The sequence below is a fragment of the Labrus mixtus genome, chromosome 6 (genome assembly GCF_963584025.1).
Source record: "Labrus mixtus chromosome 6, fLabMix1.1, whole genome shotgun sequence".
In the NCBI taxonomy this organism is placed as follows: Eukaryota; Metazoa; Chordata; class Actinopteri; order Labriformes; family Labridae; genus Labrus; species Labrus mixtus.
In genome coordinates, this window is record NC_083617.1 from 913312 (window position 1) to 926579 (window position 13268).

The 13268-nt window shown below is 46.8% G+C and overlaps 1 protein-coding gene across 1 annotated transcript in view; it reads right to left on the reverse strand.

Annotated features, from left to right (window-relative positions):
• Nucleotides 1-5516: 5516 nt before the first annotated feature.
• Nucleotides 5517-13268, reverse strand: part of LOC132975099 (spastin-like) — a 21015-nt gene continuing 13263 nt past the window's right edge. The window contains exon 16 of the mRNA XM_061039406.1: nucleotides 5517-6137. Within this exon, the coding sequence (XP_060895389.1) occupies nucleotides 6012-6137 (126 nt within the window). The 3' untranslated portion in view covers nucleotides 5517-6011. The remainder of the gene's footprint in view (nucleotides 6138-13268) is intronic.

Genomic DNA, 13268 nt, shown 5'->3' on the forward strand with positions numbered 1-13268 from the left:
TGGGCGTCTGACACGCAAGCAGAGACGACCTGTCAATCACCCTGCAGAGTGTGAAGCGCCTCAATAACCTTTAAAGCACAACAACATGAACACATGATAATTGCTCTCTGCTGTAATTACACGGGAGATTTACAGTAATTACTCATAAGAATGTTGATGTCTTCCCCCTGCAGGCGTTTTTATTTTATTATCGGACACGCACCATGAAGGGAGAGAGAGAAACACGACTTGTTAAAGCAGTCCGTCATGCAGCCTGTTTGTCTCCTGAGCAGGATACTACAATTCTACAATTCACTCTGCAGACTCTTTTCTCCAAAGCGACGTACATCAGAGAGTAAGAACAACACAAGCAAGGAGAGAGAGAGAGGAGGGAACAATGTGAGTAAGAGCAAACGATCAGCTTTGAGTCTGATTGGACACACAGGTGCTGACAGGAAGTGACCAGAGGCAAAGCACAACATTGAGGGCAGTTCTTGAGAGCTCTAATCAGTATGGAAACCATCTTATAAGTCGTCGTTATCAAACAAAAACCATCGTCATTACCATCATCATCATCAATAATATGGAGACCATCATCATTAAGTTAGTAGGTATTCATGAAAGAGCTGGGTCTTTAGCTTTTTCTTAAAGGTGCAGAGGGACTCTGCAGATCACATGGAGTTTGGAAGTTCATTCCACCACCGGGGGGCGACAGAGGGGAAGAGTCTAGTCAGAGACTTAGGACCCTGTTGTGAAGGTTGGATCAGACGCCTTCATTGGCAGAGCGTAGTGGCTCTCAGGGAAGAGTAAACAGAGGGAAAAAGGTGATGACTAAACCCTCGCCTCTAACACTCTCTGTTCCCATCTGGCGTCATGAAAGAAGCTCTTGAGTCCTGACAAGTTTAAAAAACACACTCAGACGCCCCCCCCCCCCCCCCGAGAGGCGGAGGTGTGTCTGCAGCTCTGCAAGTCGCTGTTTAGCATGTTGAATCTTTTTCTTTTTTTTTAAACCTCACATGAAGTAAGATGGAAATAAACTTGAATTAATTTCTGAATTTGTTTGCATTTTGCAGAGTTTGCAAACACGAGGCCGCGGCCGGGCCACAGAAACCGCAGTGACACCGGCGGCTGACCGTGTGAAGGCCCTCTGGGAGAGAGAGGTGGAGCAAACTGAAATAAAGAACGACCACAAACATTTACTCAGCTTCAACATGTCGTGTCCCCGACAGCTGCTGACCCTCGTCTGAGCTCGATCTGCTGCCTTGTTATTAGACGCTGGCTGGTTATTGGCTCATGACCACAGAGCTGCATGACGTACATTTACTCTTTACGGCTTTCCTCTTTGACTCATTGCTCCAACAAAGTCGTAAAAACTAAACGTGGAATTTTTCACACTTTTGCCCAAAAGAAAAAGCAAATGTAATTTTTTGTTAGCATTTTAAAGCACATTAAGTCGAACAGTTGATTACATTATTTTAAAACACCTATTGTGTGTTGTTGTCTTTATCATTAAAATATGTTAATTTCATCAGTTAAATGTTTCTGTACTCTGATGTGATTCTTCCCGTCTGACAGGAGTCTCTCTGTGAGGAGGTTCCTGGTTTGAATCCCCGTCTGACGGGAGTCTCTCTGTGAGGAGGTTCCTGGTTTGAATCCCCGTCTGACGGGAGTCTCTCTGTGAGGAGGTTCCTGGTTTGAATCCCCGTCTGACGGGAGTCTCTCTGTGAGGAGGTTCCTGGTTTGAATCCCCGTCTGTCGGGAGTCTCTCTGTGAGGAGGTTCCTGGTTTGAATCCCCGTCTGTCGGGAGTCTCTCTGTGTGGAGGTTCCTGGTTTGAATCCCCGTCTGTCGGGAGTCTCTCTGTGTGGAGGTTCCTGGTTTGAATCCCCGTCTGTCGGGAGTCTCTCTGTGAGGAGGTTCCTGGTTTGAATCCCCGTCTGTCGGGAGTCTCTCTGTGAGGAGGTTCCTGGTTTGAATCCCCGTCTGTCGGGAGTCTCTCTGTGAGGAGGTTCCTGGTTTGAATCCCCGTCTGTCGGGAGTCTCTCTGTGTGGAGGTTCCTGGTTTGAATCCCCGTCTGTCGGGAGTCTCTCTGTGTGGAGGTTCCTGGTTTGAATCCTCGTCTGACAGGAGTCTCTCTGTGTGGAGGTTCCTGGTTTGAATCCCCATCCTTCAGGAGTCTCTCTGTGAGGAGGTTCCTGGTTTGAATCCCCGTCCTTCAGGAGTCTCTCTGTGAGGAGGTTCCTGGTTTGAATCCCCGTCCTTCAGGAGTCTCTCTGTGAGGAGGTTCCTGGTTTGAATCCCCGTCTGTCAGGAGTCTCTCTGTGAGGTGGTTCCTGGTTTGAATCCCCGTCTGTCGGGAGCCCCCGTCTGGAGGTTCTCTCTCTTTCTCTCTCTTATTATCATAGTCCTGCACAGGACACATACAGGGGACCAGTTAAAGGACTAATCCCAGTCAGGGTTCAGGAGTGTGTTCAGTCTGTGTGTCCTGGTGGATTTCTGCAGCCAGACGGGAGAAACAGGAAGTCCTTGAACAGCAGGTGGTTTGGGTTCATCCAGGATTATCTGAGACTATTAAAGAGTTCTGAGTTCCAACATGTCAGTCAGATCGTTCAAGTCCTTCAAAGGAGTACCTGAGCACTGTGCACGATGCTGCACATGTTGACAACATCCAGAAACCTTTAATATGGGGATCAGTGACCCCCTCTTCTGTCCTGAGGTCACTTTTTAAAAAAAGTTTTTGATGCTGTTTCAGGCTCCACCTGTGATGAAGACTCATTTTGAGCCTCTGCTTGGGTTAAAGTTTGTAAGCCTTTGGGGGCCCCCCCACTGGCCTGGGGCCCCAAGCAAAGCCACTCCTCTGGGGGTTTGGTTTGTTTAGAAAAGAGGAGTGTAAGTACTCGACCAATGGGAACACCTGGGTTATAAAGATCTCAAAGTGTTATCTGGAGACGCTTTACTAAAGATCGTATGTGATAATATGCAGGAAGGATTTCTCCTTTGTATTCCTCTCGTTCCTGTTGTCCACACTTCCTCTGCTGAGGTGGAGGACGGAGCAGGCCGTGCATGAATGAGGACGGCGGTGGTTGTGGGGACGACACAGTCTGATGGTGGTGGCTGGGCGTCAGGCCGTGCATGAATGAGGACGGCGGTGGTTGTGGGGACGACACAGTCTGATGGTGGTGGCTGGGCGTCAGGGACGTCAGGTGGTAGAAGAGACAGATCACCTTGAAATGCTTTTAAATGTTTCAAGAAATGTGCAGAATCAATTTAAAGAGGACATATCGTCCCCCTCCTCCACCTTTTCAAACAGTCCCCTCCTCCACCTTTTCAAACAGTCCCCTCCTCCACCTTTTCAAACAGTCCCCTCCTCCACCTTTTCAAACAGTCTCCTCCTCCACCTTTTCAAACAGTCCCCTCCTCCATCTTTTCAAACAGTCCCCTCCTCCATCTTTTCAAACAGTCCCCCTCCTCCACCTTTTCAAACAGTCCCCTCCTCCACCTTTTCAAACAGTCCCCTCCTCCACCTTTTCTAACAGCCCCCTCCTCCACCTTTTCAAACAGTCCCCTCCTCCATCTTTTCAAACAGTCCCCTCCTCCACCTTTTCAAACAGTCCCCTCCTCCATCTTTTCTAACAGCCCCCTCCTCCACCTTTTCAAACAGTCCCCTCCTCCACCTTTTCAAACAGTCCCCTCCTCCACCTTTTCAAACAGTCCCCCTCCACCTTTTCAAACAGTCCCCCTGTGGTCTAAATGAAACATCTGTGCTTTGGTCAAAATATAACATGAATCAAGCACCAGAGGAGGTTTGTGACCCTGTATAAACCAGCTCTCTCAGAACGCTCCGTTTTGGTGTGTGTGTCTCTTCAAATGTAATGACTCCTCCCCCCCGACCTGCTCAAAAGTTTTGTTCTAGTCTGGGGGTGGAGTCCATGGGTGGAGATACCAGGGGAGAGGAGGGGATTTTTTTATTTTACCAGAATCCCACTGTGACATCACAAGGAGAGCACATTTGAAACAGAGCATTTTTCTCTGTGTTGTAAGACTTATGCAGACCACAAACAAAGGACTGGATGGTTTATTTCACATGTTGTGGGTCAGTAGACTCTCAGGTTACACAGATATATGTTCAAAAACACTGTAGAAGTAGATTTTTCATATTATGTCCCCTTTAAATAAAAACTTTGCTGACTTGGATATTTTTCTGGAGCGCCTTCATGTTGGTGCACAGAAGCTCTTTAAATGAAACAATGTGACGACTGTAAACGTAATCGGTCCATCACTCAGCCTTGACATCTCAACGCAGCAGAAAACAGCCACTTTATTTTCATTAAAAGCAAATGATTACATTCCTCACATCTGTGGTTACTTACAGGCTGAGACTGTTTCTAACATGAGGGAGGAGGGAGGAGGGAGGAGGGAGGAGGGAGCAGGGCTGTCAGGTAAAACGGAGCAGCAGTGCCACCTACCTGCATACATGAAGCCTCACACTTCAATATGTGTAATGCAGACTTGCTGCTACTGATGGATGACACCAATCATTTCAGAACATGCTTATGCTTTGCCTTACATAAGCAGGTGCAGGACATACCTTGTCGTGATTGGTCAACAATAATGTCTGTTGACGAGTGACTTTCAGATGAAGCGTACGTTCAGTCAGGAAGACTTTATAGTTTTTTATTTTATTATTGTGTCATACATACATCCACATGCCCAGCCCGCATGTTCTTACATGACACCATAAATTCAAAACGTTCCGGGATCAGAGTGCACGAGGTAAACTATATTCATTCTCAAGAAGTCAAACTAATCAAACAGAATATTCTGTCTTCTTTTCCAAGCTTTTGAAACAAAATGATCAAGTTTAAACACATCAAACTTAAACAGCCGTTCCAGTTTCTGCACATCTGTCCGCCCCAATATTTTAGATTTTACTTCATGAAACAATAATTCTCTTAAATCATCAGATTTTGTACAATGCAAAAGAAAATGGGACTCCATTTCGACTTTATATTTGCCTTCTCGATCAGGTCATAATCATCTGTCTCGTCAGCGGTACTCATCAGTAGTACCTGAAGAAGTTTGTTTACTCTTCACACCCCAAATGTTTGTTTTTTTTAAGTGCCCCGTCCAGCAGAAGATAAACAGCCTCTGGTATTAACAGTGACATGACTACTGAATATTTAGTCAGTGTTTAGTCAGTCAGAGAGAGAGGGTCATCCCTTCACCGTCCCATGAAAAGAAAAGTCCTGAATGTAGTCAGTCATCAGTTACTGGTGTGAATCAGAGGAAGTGGGAATACTAACCAATGGCGTCTCTCCCTCGTTGTCAGCCTATCATCGTTCTGCCCTCCTTTTTAAATAAGGTTCTTCCTCTTCTGTCTTTAGTTCCTTCATGCCGATGTTTTGTGTGCCCGTCCACCTCCCCATCCCCGCCCGTCTTCAGAGTCATCATCCATCAAATCTTCACTTTTTAATATCTTTGTGACATGTTTGCTTTTGTCTCATGACCGTACAGACGAGAACAAATAAATCTGCAGAGACTTTTCATGAAGGTGTTTATTGATGCACCAGGAAGCTGAGAAGCCACCACAACCTGTTTTTCATGTGAGTATTATAACGCTTGCTAGAACTGAAAGAGTCGGCCAACACATCATTCTAACCACCTGTTTCCACTCATTAAAAGGCTCCAATCAGGAGAGCCTGCAGAGCACTTAGTGATCAATAATACCAACACCTCAACACGTCAGGGGGAATCATGGATGTGCAAACAGAATCTCAATCAGTGAAGTTTAGGGGTTGATTTACTGAAGTATGCTGCCCTCTAGTGGCAGAGGATCATTAGGAAATTTAGCAGGACACTCTCAAAAATAAATAAACAACATTCAAAGTTTAAGGAGTGAAGAAATACCGTAAAGAAAGTTTTATAAATCATAATAAAGAATCCAATAATGATCCCAAATGTGATGATAATCATTCATCTTTAACCTGCCACACGTTTCTTTCAGTGACATCTCGTAGAGGAAGTATAAAGGTTCACAACGCCGTCGTGTCTCCAAAGTCTTTGTTCCATTGTGCGTACATGGTCAGTGTGGTCGGGCTGACGCTCGGCTTGATGCGCTTCAGGGATTCTTCAAAGTCTTTCCTGTTGATGTTCCTCATCTGAGGACACAGACGGACACAAATACTGGATTAAAGAATAACTGTGCACCTGTAGATCGGTCTGCATTTGAAGGGTTAAAAAAAGGTTTAAAGGTCGAGGTCTGGGGCCGCCTAGTCTGGCAACCCTGCAGACCAAAGCAATGGTTTGTGACTCGATCAGCGTTAATCCCGCCCACTGAGTTTGATGGGAGAGGGTGACAGATAAAATGATTTCATGATGCACTGCTGGAGCAGGAAACATGAAATATATTAACAAAGCTTGGTGTACAGACTCTGTCATTGTTGGGAGACACTGCTCAGCTAACATTGAGTTTCTCATGGTTAAATGTAGACCTTTCTATCAGCCAAGGGAGCTCAGCTCCACTATGTTAACTGCAGTCTACATCCCCCCGGATGCTGATGCAAAAACTGCTATGAAGGAACTTTACATCAGTAAACAACAGACTGCTCACCCGGAGGCTGCATTTATAGTTGCAGGTGATTTTAATCACTCAAACTTAAAGACAGTGCTCCCTAAATTTCACCAGCATGTTTCCTGCAATACAAGAGGAAACAAAACTCTGGATCATGTTTACACAAACATCGCAGGAGCCTACACCACGACCCCCCTCCCCCACCTGGGACAGTCAGACCACCTTTCTTTGTTCCTCATCCCCAAGTACTCCCCACTCATCCAACGTGTGAAGCCATCAGTGACTACGATTAAAGTGTGGCCAGCGGGGACAGACTCTGTACTTCAAGTTCCATCACACAGACTGGAGTATGTTTGCTTCTCAGGCTACCTGGGGCTCTCACACAGACATTGACACCTACACTTCTTCTGTGCTGGATTATATCAATACCACCATCGACAGTGTTACAACATGGAAGCAGATCACCACGTACCCAAATCAGAAGCCATGGATGAACAAGGAGGTGCGTCTCCTGCTGAAGGCCCGCAACACCGCCTTCAGATCAGATGACGCAATGGCCTACAGCGTATCCAGGACAAACCTGAGGAGGGGCATCATCAAGGCCAAGCACTGCTACCAGCTGAAGGTAGAGGAACACTTCTCCAACTCCGACCCCAGACGCAGGTGGCAGGGCATCCAGGCCATCAGTGATTATAAACCCAGCAACTCCACCCCGATAACCACAGATGTCTCCTTCCTGAACGAGCTAAATCACTTTTGTGCTCGTTTCGATAGAGACAACAGGGAGACGCAGACCACGACCAGACCACCTGCAGACAACCAGCCCCTCTCAACCCCCCTCCACAGACGTCCACGCTGCACTGAGCCGGATCAACGCTCGAAAGGCTGCTGGTCCAGACGGCACCCCCGGGCGGAGCAGCTCACTGGGGTTTTTACGGACATCTTCAACCTGTCCCTCGCCCAAGCAGCTGTGCCAGCATGCTTCAAAGCCACCTCCAATGTCCCAGTGCCGAAACACTCCAGCCCAACAGGCCTGAAGGACTACCGCCCTGTAGCACTCACACCCATCATAATGAAGTGCTTTGAGCGACTGGTCCTAGCACACCTGAAAAACTGCCTCCCACCCACACTGGACCCATCCCAGTTTGCCTACAGCAGCAATAGGAGTACAGAGGATGCAGTTTCCACCGCGCTGCACTCTGTGCTCACACATTTAGACAATAACAACACATACGCACGAATGCTGTTTGTTGATTTTAGCTCAGCATTCAACACTGTCATCCCCTTAAACACTAAACTCTGAGATCTGGGCTTCAACACCTCCCTCCGTCACTGGATAATGGACTTTCTGACCAACAGACCCCAGTATGTTAGGTCAGGACACACCTGCTCCACCACCATCACACTCAACACAGGCGTACCACAGGGCTGTGTGCTGAGCCCACTCCTCTACTCCCTCTTCACCCACGACTGCAGACCTGTACATGGATCCAACATCATCAAGTTTGCGGACGATACGGCGGTGATTGGCCTCATCAGCAACAACGATGACACAGCCTACAGGGAGGAGGTACAGCATCTGGCCGCCTGGTGTGCTGACAACAACCTGCTCCTCAACACCAGCAAGACGAAGGAGCTCATCGTGGACTTCAGGAGAGAAAGAGGAAGCACGCACAACCTGTTGAACGTGTCTCCAGCTTCATGTTCCTGGGGACCCACATCACAGAGGACCTCTCCTGGTCCACTAACACCTCCAGTCTGGTTAAGAAGGCTCATCAACGCCTCTTTTTCCTGAGGACACTGAAGAGACACCACCTGTCTTCAGCTGTACTGAGGAACTTCTACCGCTGTGTGATCGAGAGCATCCTGACTGAGGAACAGCTTTTTCCCCAGAGCTGTCTCTCTACTGAACTCTGCCCCCCGAACTCTGAACTCTGTCTCTCTCTCTCATACACACACATCTCTCATCCACCTGTATTATTGTATTATAGTGAGAGCAGCGAGCAGCACCTGAGCAGAGCAGCGAGCAGCACCTGAGCAGAGCAGCGAGCAGCACCTGAGCAGAGCAGCGAGCAGCACCTGAGCAGAGCAGCGAGCAGCACCTGAGCAGAGCAGCGTACTACGGTGAGCGTATTGCATAATTGCTTGTTCTGTTCTCCTCTGCACTGTGTTACTGTGTACCTACTCTTAGCTTAGCCTAGCAGTTAGCTTTACAATGGCTTCTTTTTCTGTCTCTCCCTCTCCTGCTCTCTCCTGCTCTACGTGTCAGATGTTAAGTTATTCCTCGTCCTCCTTTAGTGATAATGATACTTGTAAGAAATGTAGTTTATTTTTAGCTTTGGAGGCGAGGGTGTCTGAGTTAGAGAGACGGCTCCGCACCATTGAGTCAGAGTCATCGTATGCAGCAGTAGTTAGCCAGCCACCTGTAGCCGGTGCGGGCCGACATAGCTTGGCTTCCCCCCCGGTAACTCCCGAGCAGCCGGGAGGCAGTGGCTGGGTTACTGTCCGAGGGAAGCATAGTCGAAAATCGAAGCACATGGTTCCCCACCAACCACTTCACGTTTCAAACAAATTTTCCCCACTCAGCGACACACCCGCTGAGAATAAAACTCTGATTATTGGAGACTCCATAGTCCGAAACGTGAAGCTAGCGAAGTCAGCGGGCATAGTTAGGTGTATACCCGGGGCCAGAGCGGGCGACATCGCATCTCATTTAAAGTTGCTGACAAAGACTAAAGGTAGATTTGATACAATCGTAATTCATGTCGGCACAAATGACTCCCGACTACGCCAGTCTGAAGTCACTAAGGTTAATGTGGAGTCGGTGTGTACTTTTGCTAAGACGATGTCGGACTCCGTAGTGTTCTCTGGACCCCTCCCAAATCAGACCAGTGATGACATGTATAGCAGCATGTCATCACTCAACCGCTGGCTGTCGAGGTGGTGTCCAGCACACGATGTGGGCTTCATAGATAACTGGCAGTCTTTTTGGGGAAAACCTGGTCTGCTAGCTAGAGACGGCATCCATCCCACTTTGGACGGTGCAGCTCTATTATCTAGAAACATAGCAGAGGTTATTAGTCCAACACCCTGACAACAACACAGAGTTCAGACCAGGAGGCAGAGCTGCAGTCTTACACTTAGATCTGTCTCCCAGTCACTATAGCTGTAATTCTGAATCGAACTGTAGTTATACTATAGGTACTGTGTCTGTCCCCCGGCCCAAACGCGTTTTTATAAGTCATCCAAACGGCGTGAATCATCAGAATCTGATTAGAATCAAAACTACGAATACGATTTTGCTACAAGATCGGAGGATTCACTGCGGACTTTTGAACATTAGGTCCTTAGCATCCAAGTCTCTTTTAGTGAATGATCTGATATCAGATCAGCACATTGATTTACTTTTTTTGACTGAAACCTGGCTGTGTCGAGATGAATATGTTAGTTTGAATGAATCCACTCCTCCCAGTCATTTTAATACTCATATACCTCGAGACACCGGACGAGGTGGTGGAGTAGCAGCTATTTTTAATTCTAGTCTTTTAGTTAACCCTCGACCAAAGCTGAATTTTTCTTCTTTTGAAAGCCTTGTTCTTAGTCTTCCACATCCAGTCTCAAGAACCTTTCAGCCAGTTCTAGTTGCTGTAGTTTACCGCCCTCCTGGCCCATATTCTGAGTTTTTATCTGAGTTTGCAGAATTTTTATCAGATTTAGTCCTTAGCAGTGATAGAATAATTGTTGTAGGTGACTTCAATATCCATGTGGATGTTGATAATGATAGCCTTAGCACAGCTTTCATGTCACTATTAGACTCTATTGGTTTCACCCAGGGTGTAAACGAACCTACTCATCATTTTAACCACACCCTGGATCTTGTTTTAGCTTATGGAATTGAAATCCATAACCTTACAGTTTTCCTAGAAAATCCTCTGCTATCAGACCATTTTTTTATTACATTTGATTTTGTCCTACTAGAATTACCTCTGCCTGGAAGAGGTGTGCTTTCTAGAAGTTTGTCGGATAGTGCTGTGGCTAGATTTAAGGAAGCTATTTCAGCTGTTTTTGATTCAGTACCGTGTTTCAACCCAGTTGGAAACTCTTACGATAGCTTTAGTCCCTCTCAGCTAGATCAGTTTGTTGATAGTGCAGTGGATTCACTGAGAGTTACTCTGGATTCGATTGCTCCCCTGAAACAGAAGGTTGTCAAGCGGCGGAGAGTGGCTCCATGGTTCAACTCAGAAACCCGTACTCTGAAACAATCATCACGGAATTTTGAAAGAATATGGCGTTCGACCAAAACGGTAGAATCTTGTTTTTTCTGGCAGGATAGTCATAGAAGATATATGAAGGCTCTACGTCACGCCCGAGCTGCCTACTACTCCTCTCTAATCGAGGAAAACAAAGGCAATCCTAGATACCTTTTCAGCACTGTAGCCAGGCTGACAGAGAGTCATAGCTCCATTGAGCCTTGTATTCCTCTAGCCCTCAGCAGTAATGATTTCCTTAGCTTTTTCAACAACAAAGTTCTAGACATCAGAGACAAAATTGGTAACCTCCTGCCCTTACCTGGTGCGGATACGTCTGATACGGCAGAGACAGTTCCAGGACCAGATATTAGTCTCGACTGTTTTTCTCCAATCAACCTTTCAGAGCTACATTCCATTTTTTCTGCATCGAAACCGTCAACCTGTATTTTGGACCCAATCCCAACCAAGCTGTTTAAGGAAGTCTTTCCCTTAGTTAGCAACTCCATATTAGATATGATCAATATGTCTTTACTGGCAGGCTATGTACCACAGACATTTAAAGTAGCGGTAATCAAACCTCTACTTAAAAAGCCTACTCTGGACTCAGGAACTCTGGCTAACTACAGGCCTATATCCAACCTTCCTTTTATCTCAAAGATCCTGGAGAAGGTGGTAGCTAATCAGCTGTGTGACTTTCTCCATGACAACAGTTTATTTGAAGAGTTCCAGTCAGGTTTTAGAGTCCACCATAGCACTGAGACTGCACTAGTTAGAGTTACAAACGATCTACTTCTAGCCTCAGACAGGGGACTTCTGTCTGTGCTCGTCTTGTTAGATCTTAGTGCTGCTTTTGACACCATTGACCATCGGATCCTGTTGTACAGACTGGAGCATTTGCTTGGAATTACAGGGACTGCTTTAAGTTGGTTTGAATCCTACTTATCAGACCGATCTCAGTTTGTACATGTTAATGATGAGTCCTCTATGCACACTAAAGTTTGCCATGGAGTCCCACAAGGTTCAGTGCTTGGACCAATTCTTTTTACATTATATATGCTTCCTCCGGGAAATATTATGAGGAAACACTCCATACAGTTTCATTGTTATGCAGATGATACTCAGCTTTATGTATCAATGAAGCCCGATGGTACCAGTCAGTTATGTCAGCTAGAAACATGCCTTAAGGACGTTAGGACCTGGATGACCAGAAATGTTTTGCTACTTAACTCAGACAAGACTGAAGTTATTGTGCTAGGCCCTAAGAACCTCAGAGAGACTTTTTCTAGTGATGTGACTGTCCTTAATGACATCAGCCTGGCATCTAGCACCACTGTTAGGAATCTAGGAGTTATTTTTGATCAAGATATGTCTTTTAGCTCTCACATCAGTCAAGTTTCAAGAACAGCCTACTTTCACCTTCGTAATATATCCAAGATCAGGAATATCCTGTCGCAAAGTGATGCAGAAAAACTAGTTCATGCATTTGTTACCTCCAGACTGGATTATTGTAACTCTCTTTTGTCAGGGTGCTCTGGCAAATCTCTAAAGACTCTTCAACGGGTCCAGAATGCTGCAGCTCGTGTACTGACCAGAACCAGGAAATGGGACCACATTACTCCTGTCCTGGCTTCTCTGCACTGGCTCCCTATACAGTCTAGAATAGAATTCAAGATCCTTCTTCTCACCTACAAAGCTCTAAATGGCCAGGCACCATCTTATCTTAAGGAGCTACTAGTGCCGTACTGTCCCTTGAGAGCGTTGCGGTCCCGGAGTGCAGGCCTGCTGGTGGTACCTACAGTCTCCAAGTGTACTATGGGGGGTAAAGCCTTCAGTTATCGGGCTCCTCTCCTCTGGAACCGCCTTCCAGCCGGGGTCCGGGAGGCAGACACAGTCTGTATTTTTAAGATTAGACTTAAAACTTTCCTTTTTGATAAATCTTATAGTTAGGGCTGGTGCTGGTGTAGACCAGCTCTTAGTTATGCTGCTATAGGCTTAGACTACCGGGGGAACTGGCACCTTGAGCTCCTCTCTCTCTCTCTCTCTCTCTCTGTGCATATACAGTACATCATATTACTGCATGTATCTATCTATAAATCTCAGTCACTAACCACCTACTTTCCTGGGAGCTCTTGAGCTCCCCTAGGCTCCTCAAGATCATCGGTTGACGGCTTGCCAGAACAACCCCCACCCCACCACTACCCCCTCCCCACCGGATCGTGGGTTGGCGGCCTGCCAGAACAACCCCCCACACCCCCTCCCCTCCCCACCGGATTGCTGATGGACGGTCTACCTCCCCCCACCCCCTTGCTCTCTATCCCTCTTCCTGCATCTTATCCCATCTCTCCCCCTATCCCTTTCCAAGCCCGGCGCAGTCTAGGCCTGTGAAGACTGTTTCGTCATGAGCCGGGGATCCGGCCGAAGATTTCTGCCTTTTAATAAGGCAGTTTTTTCTTACCACTGTAACTTTT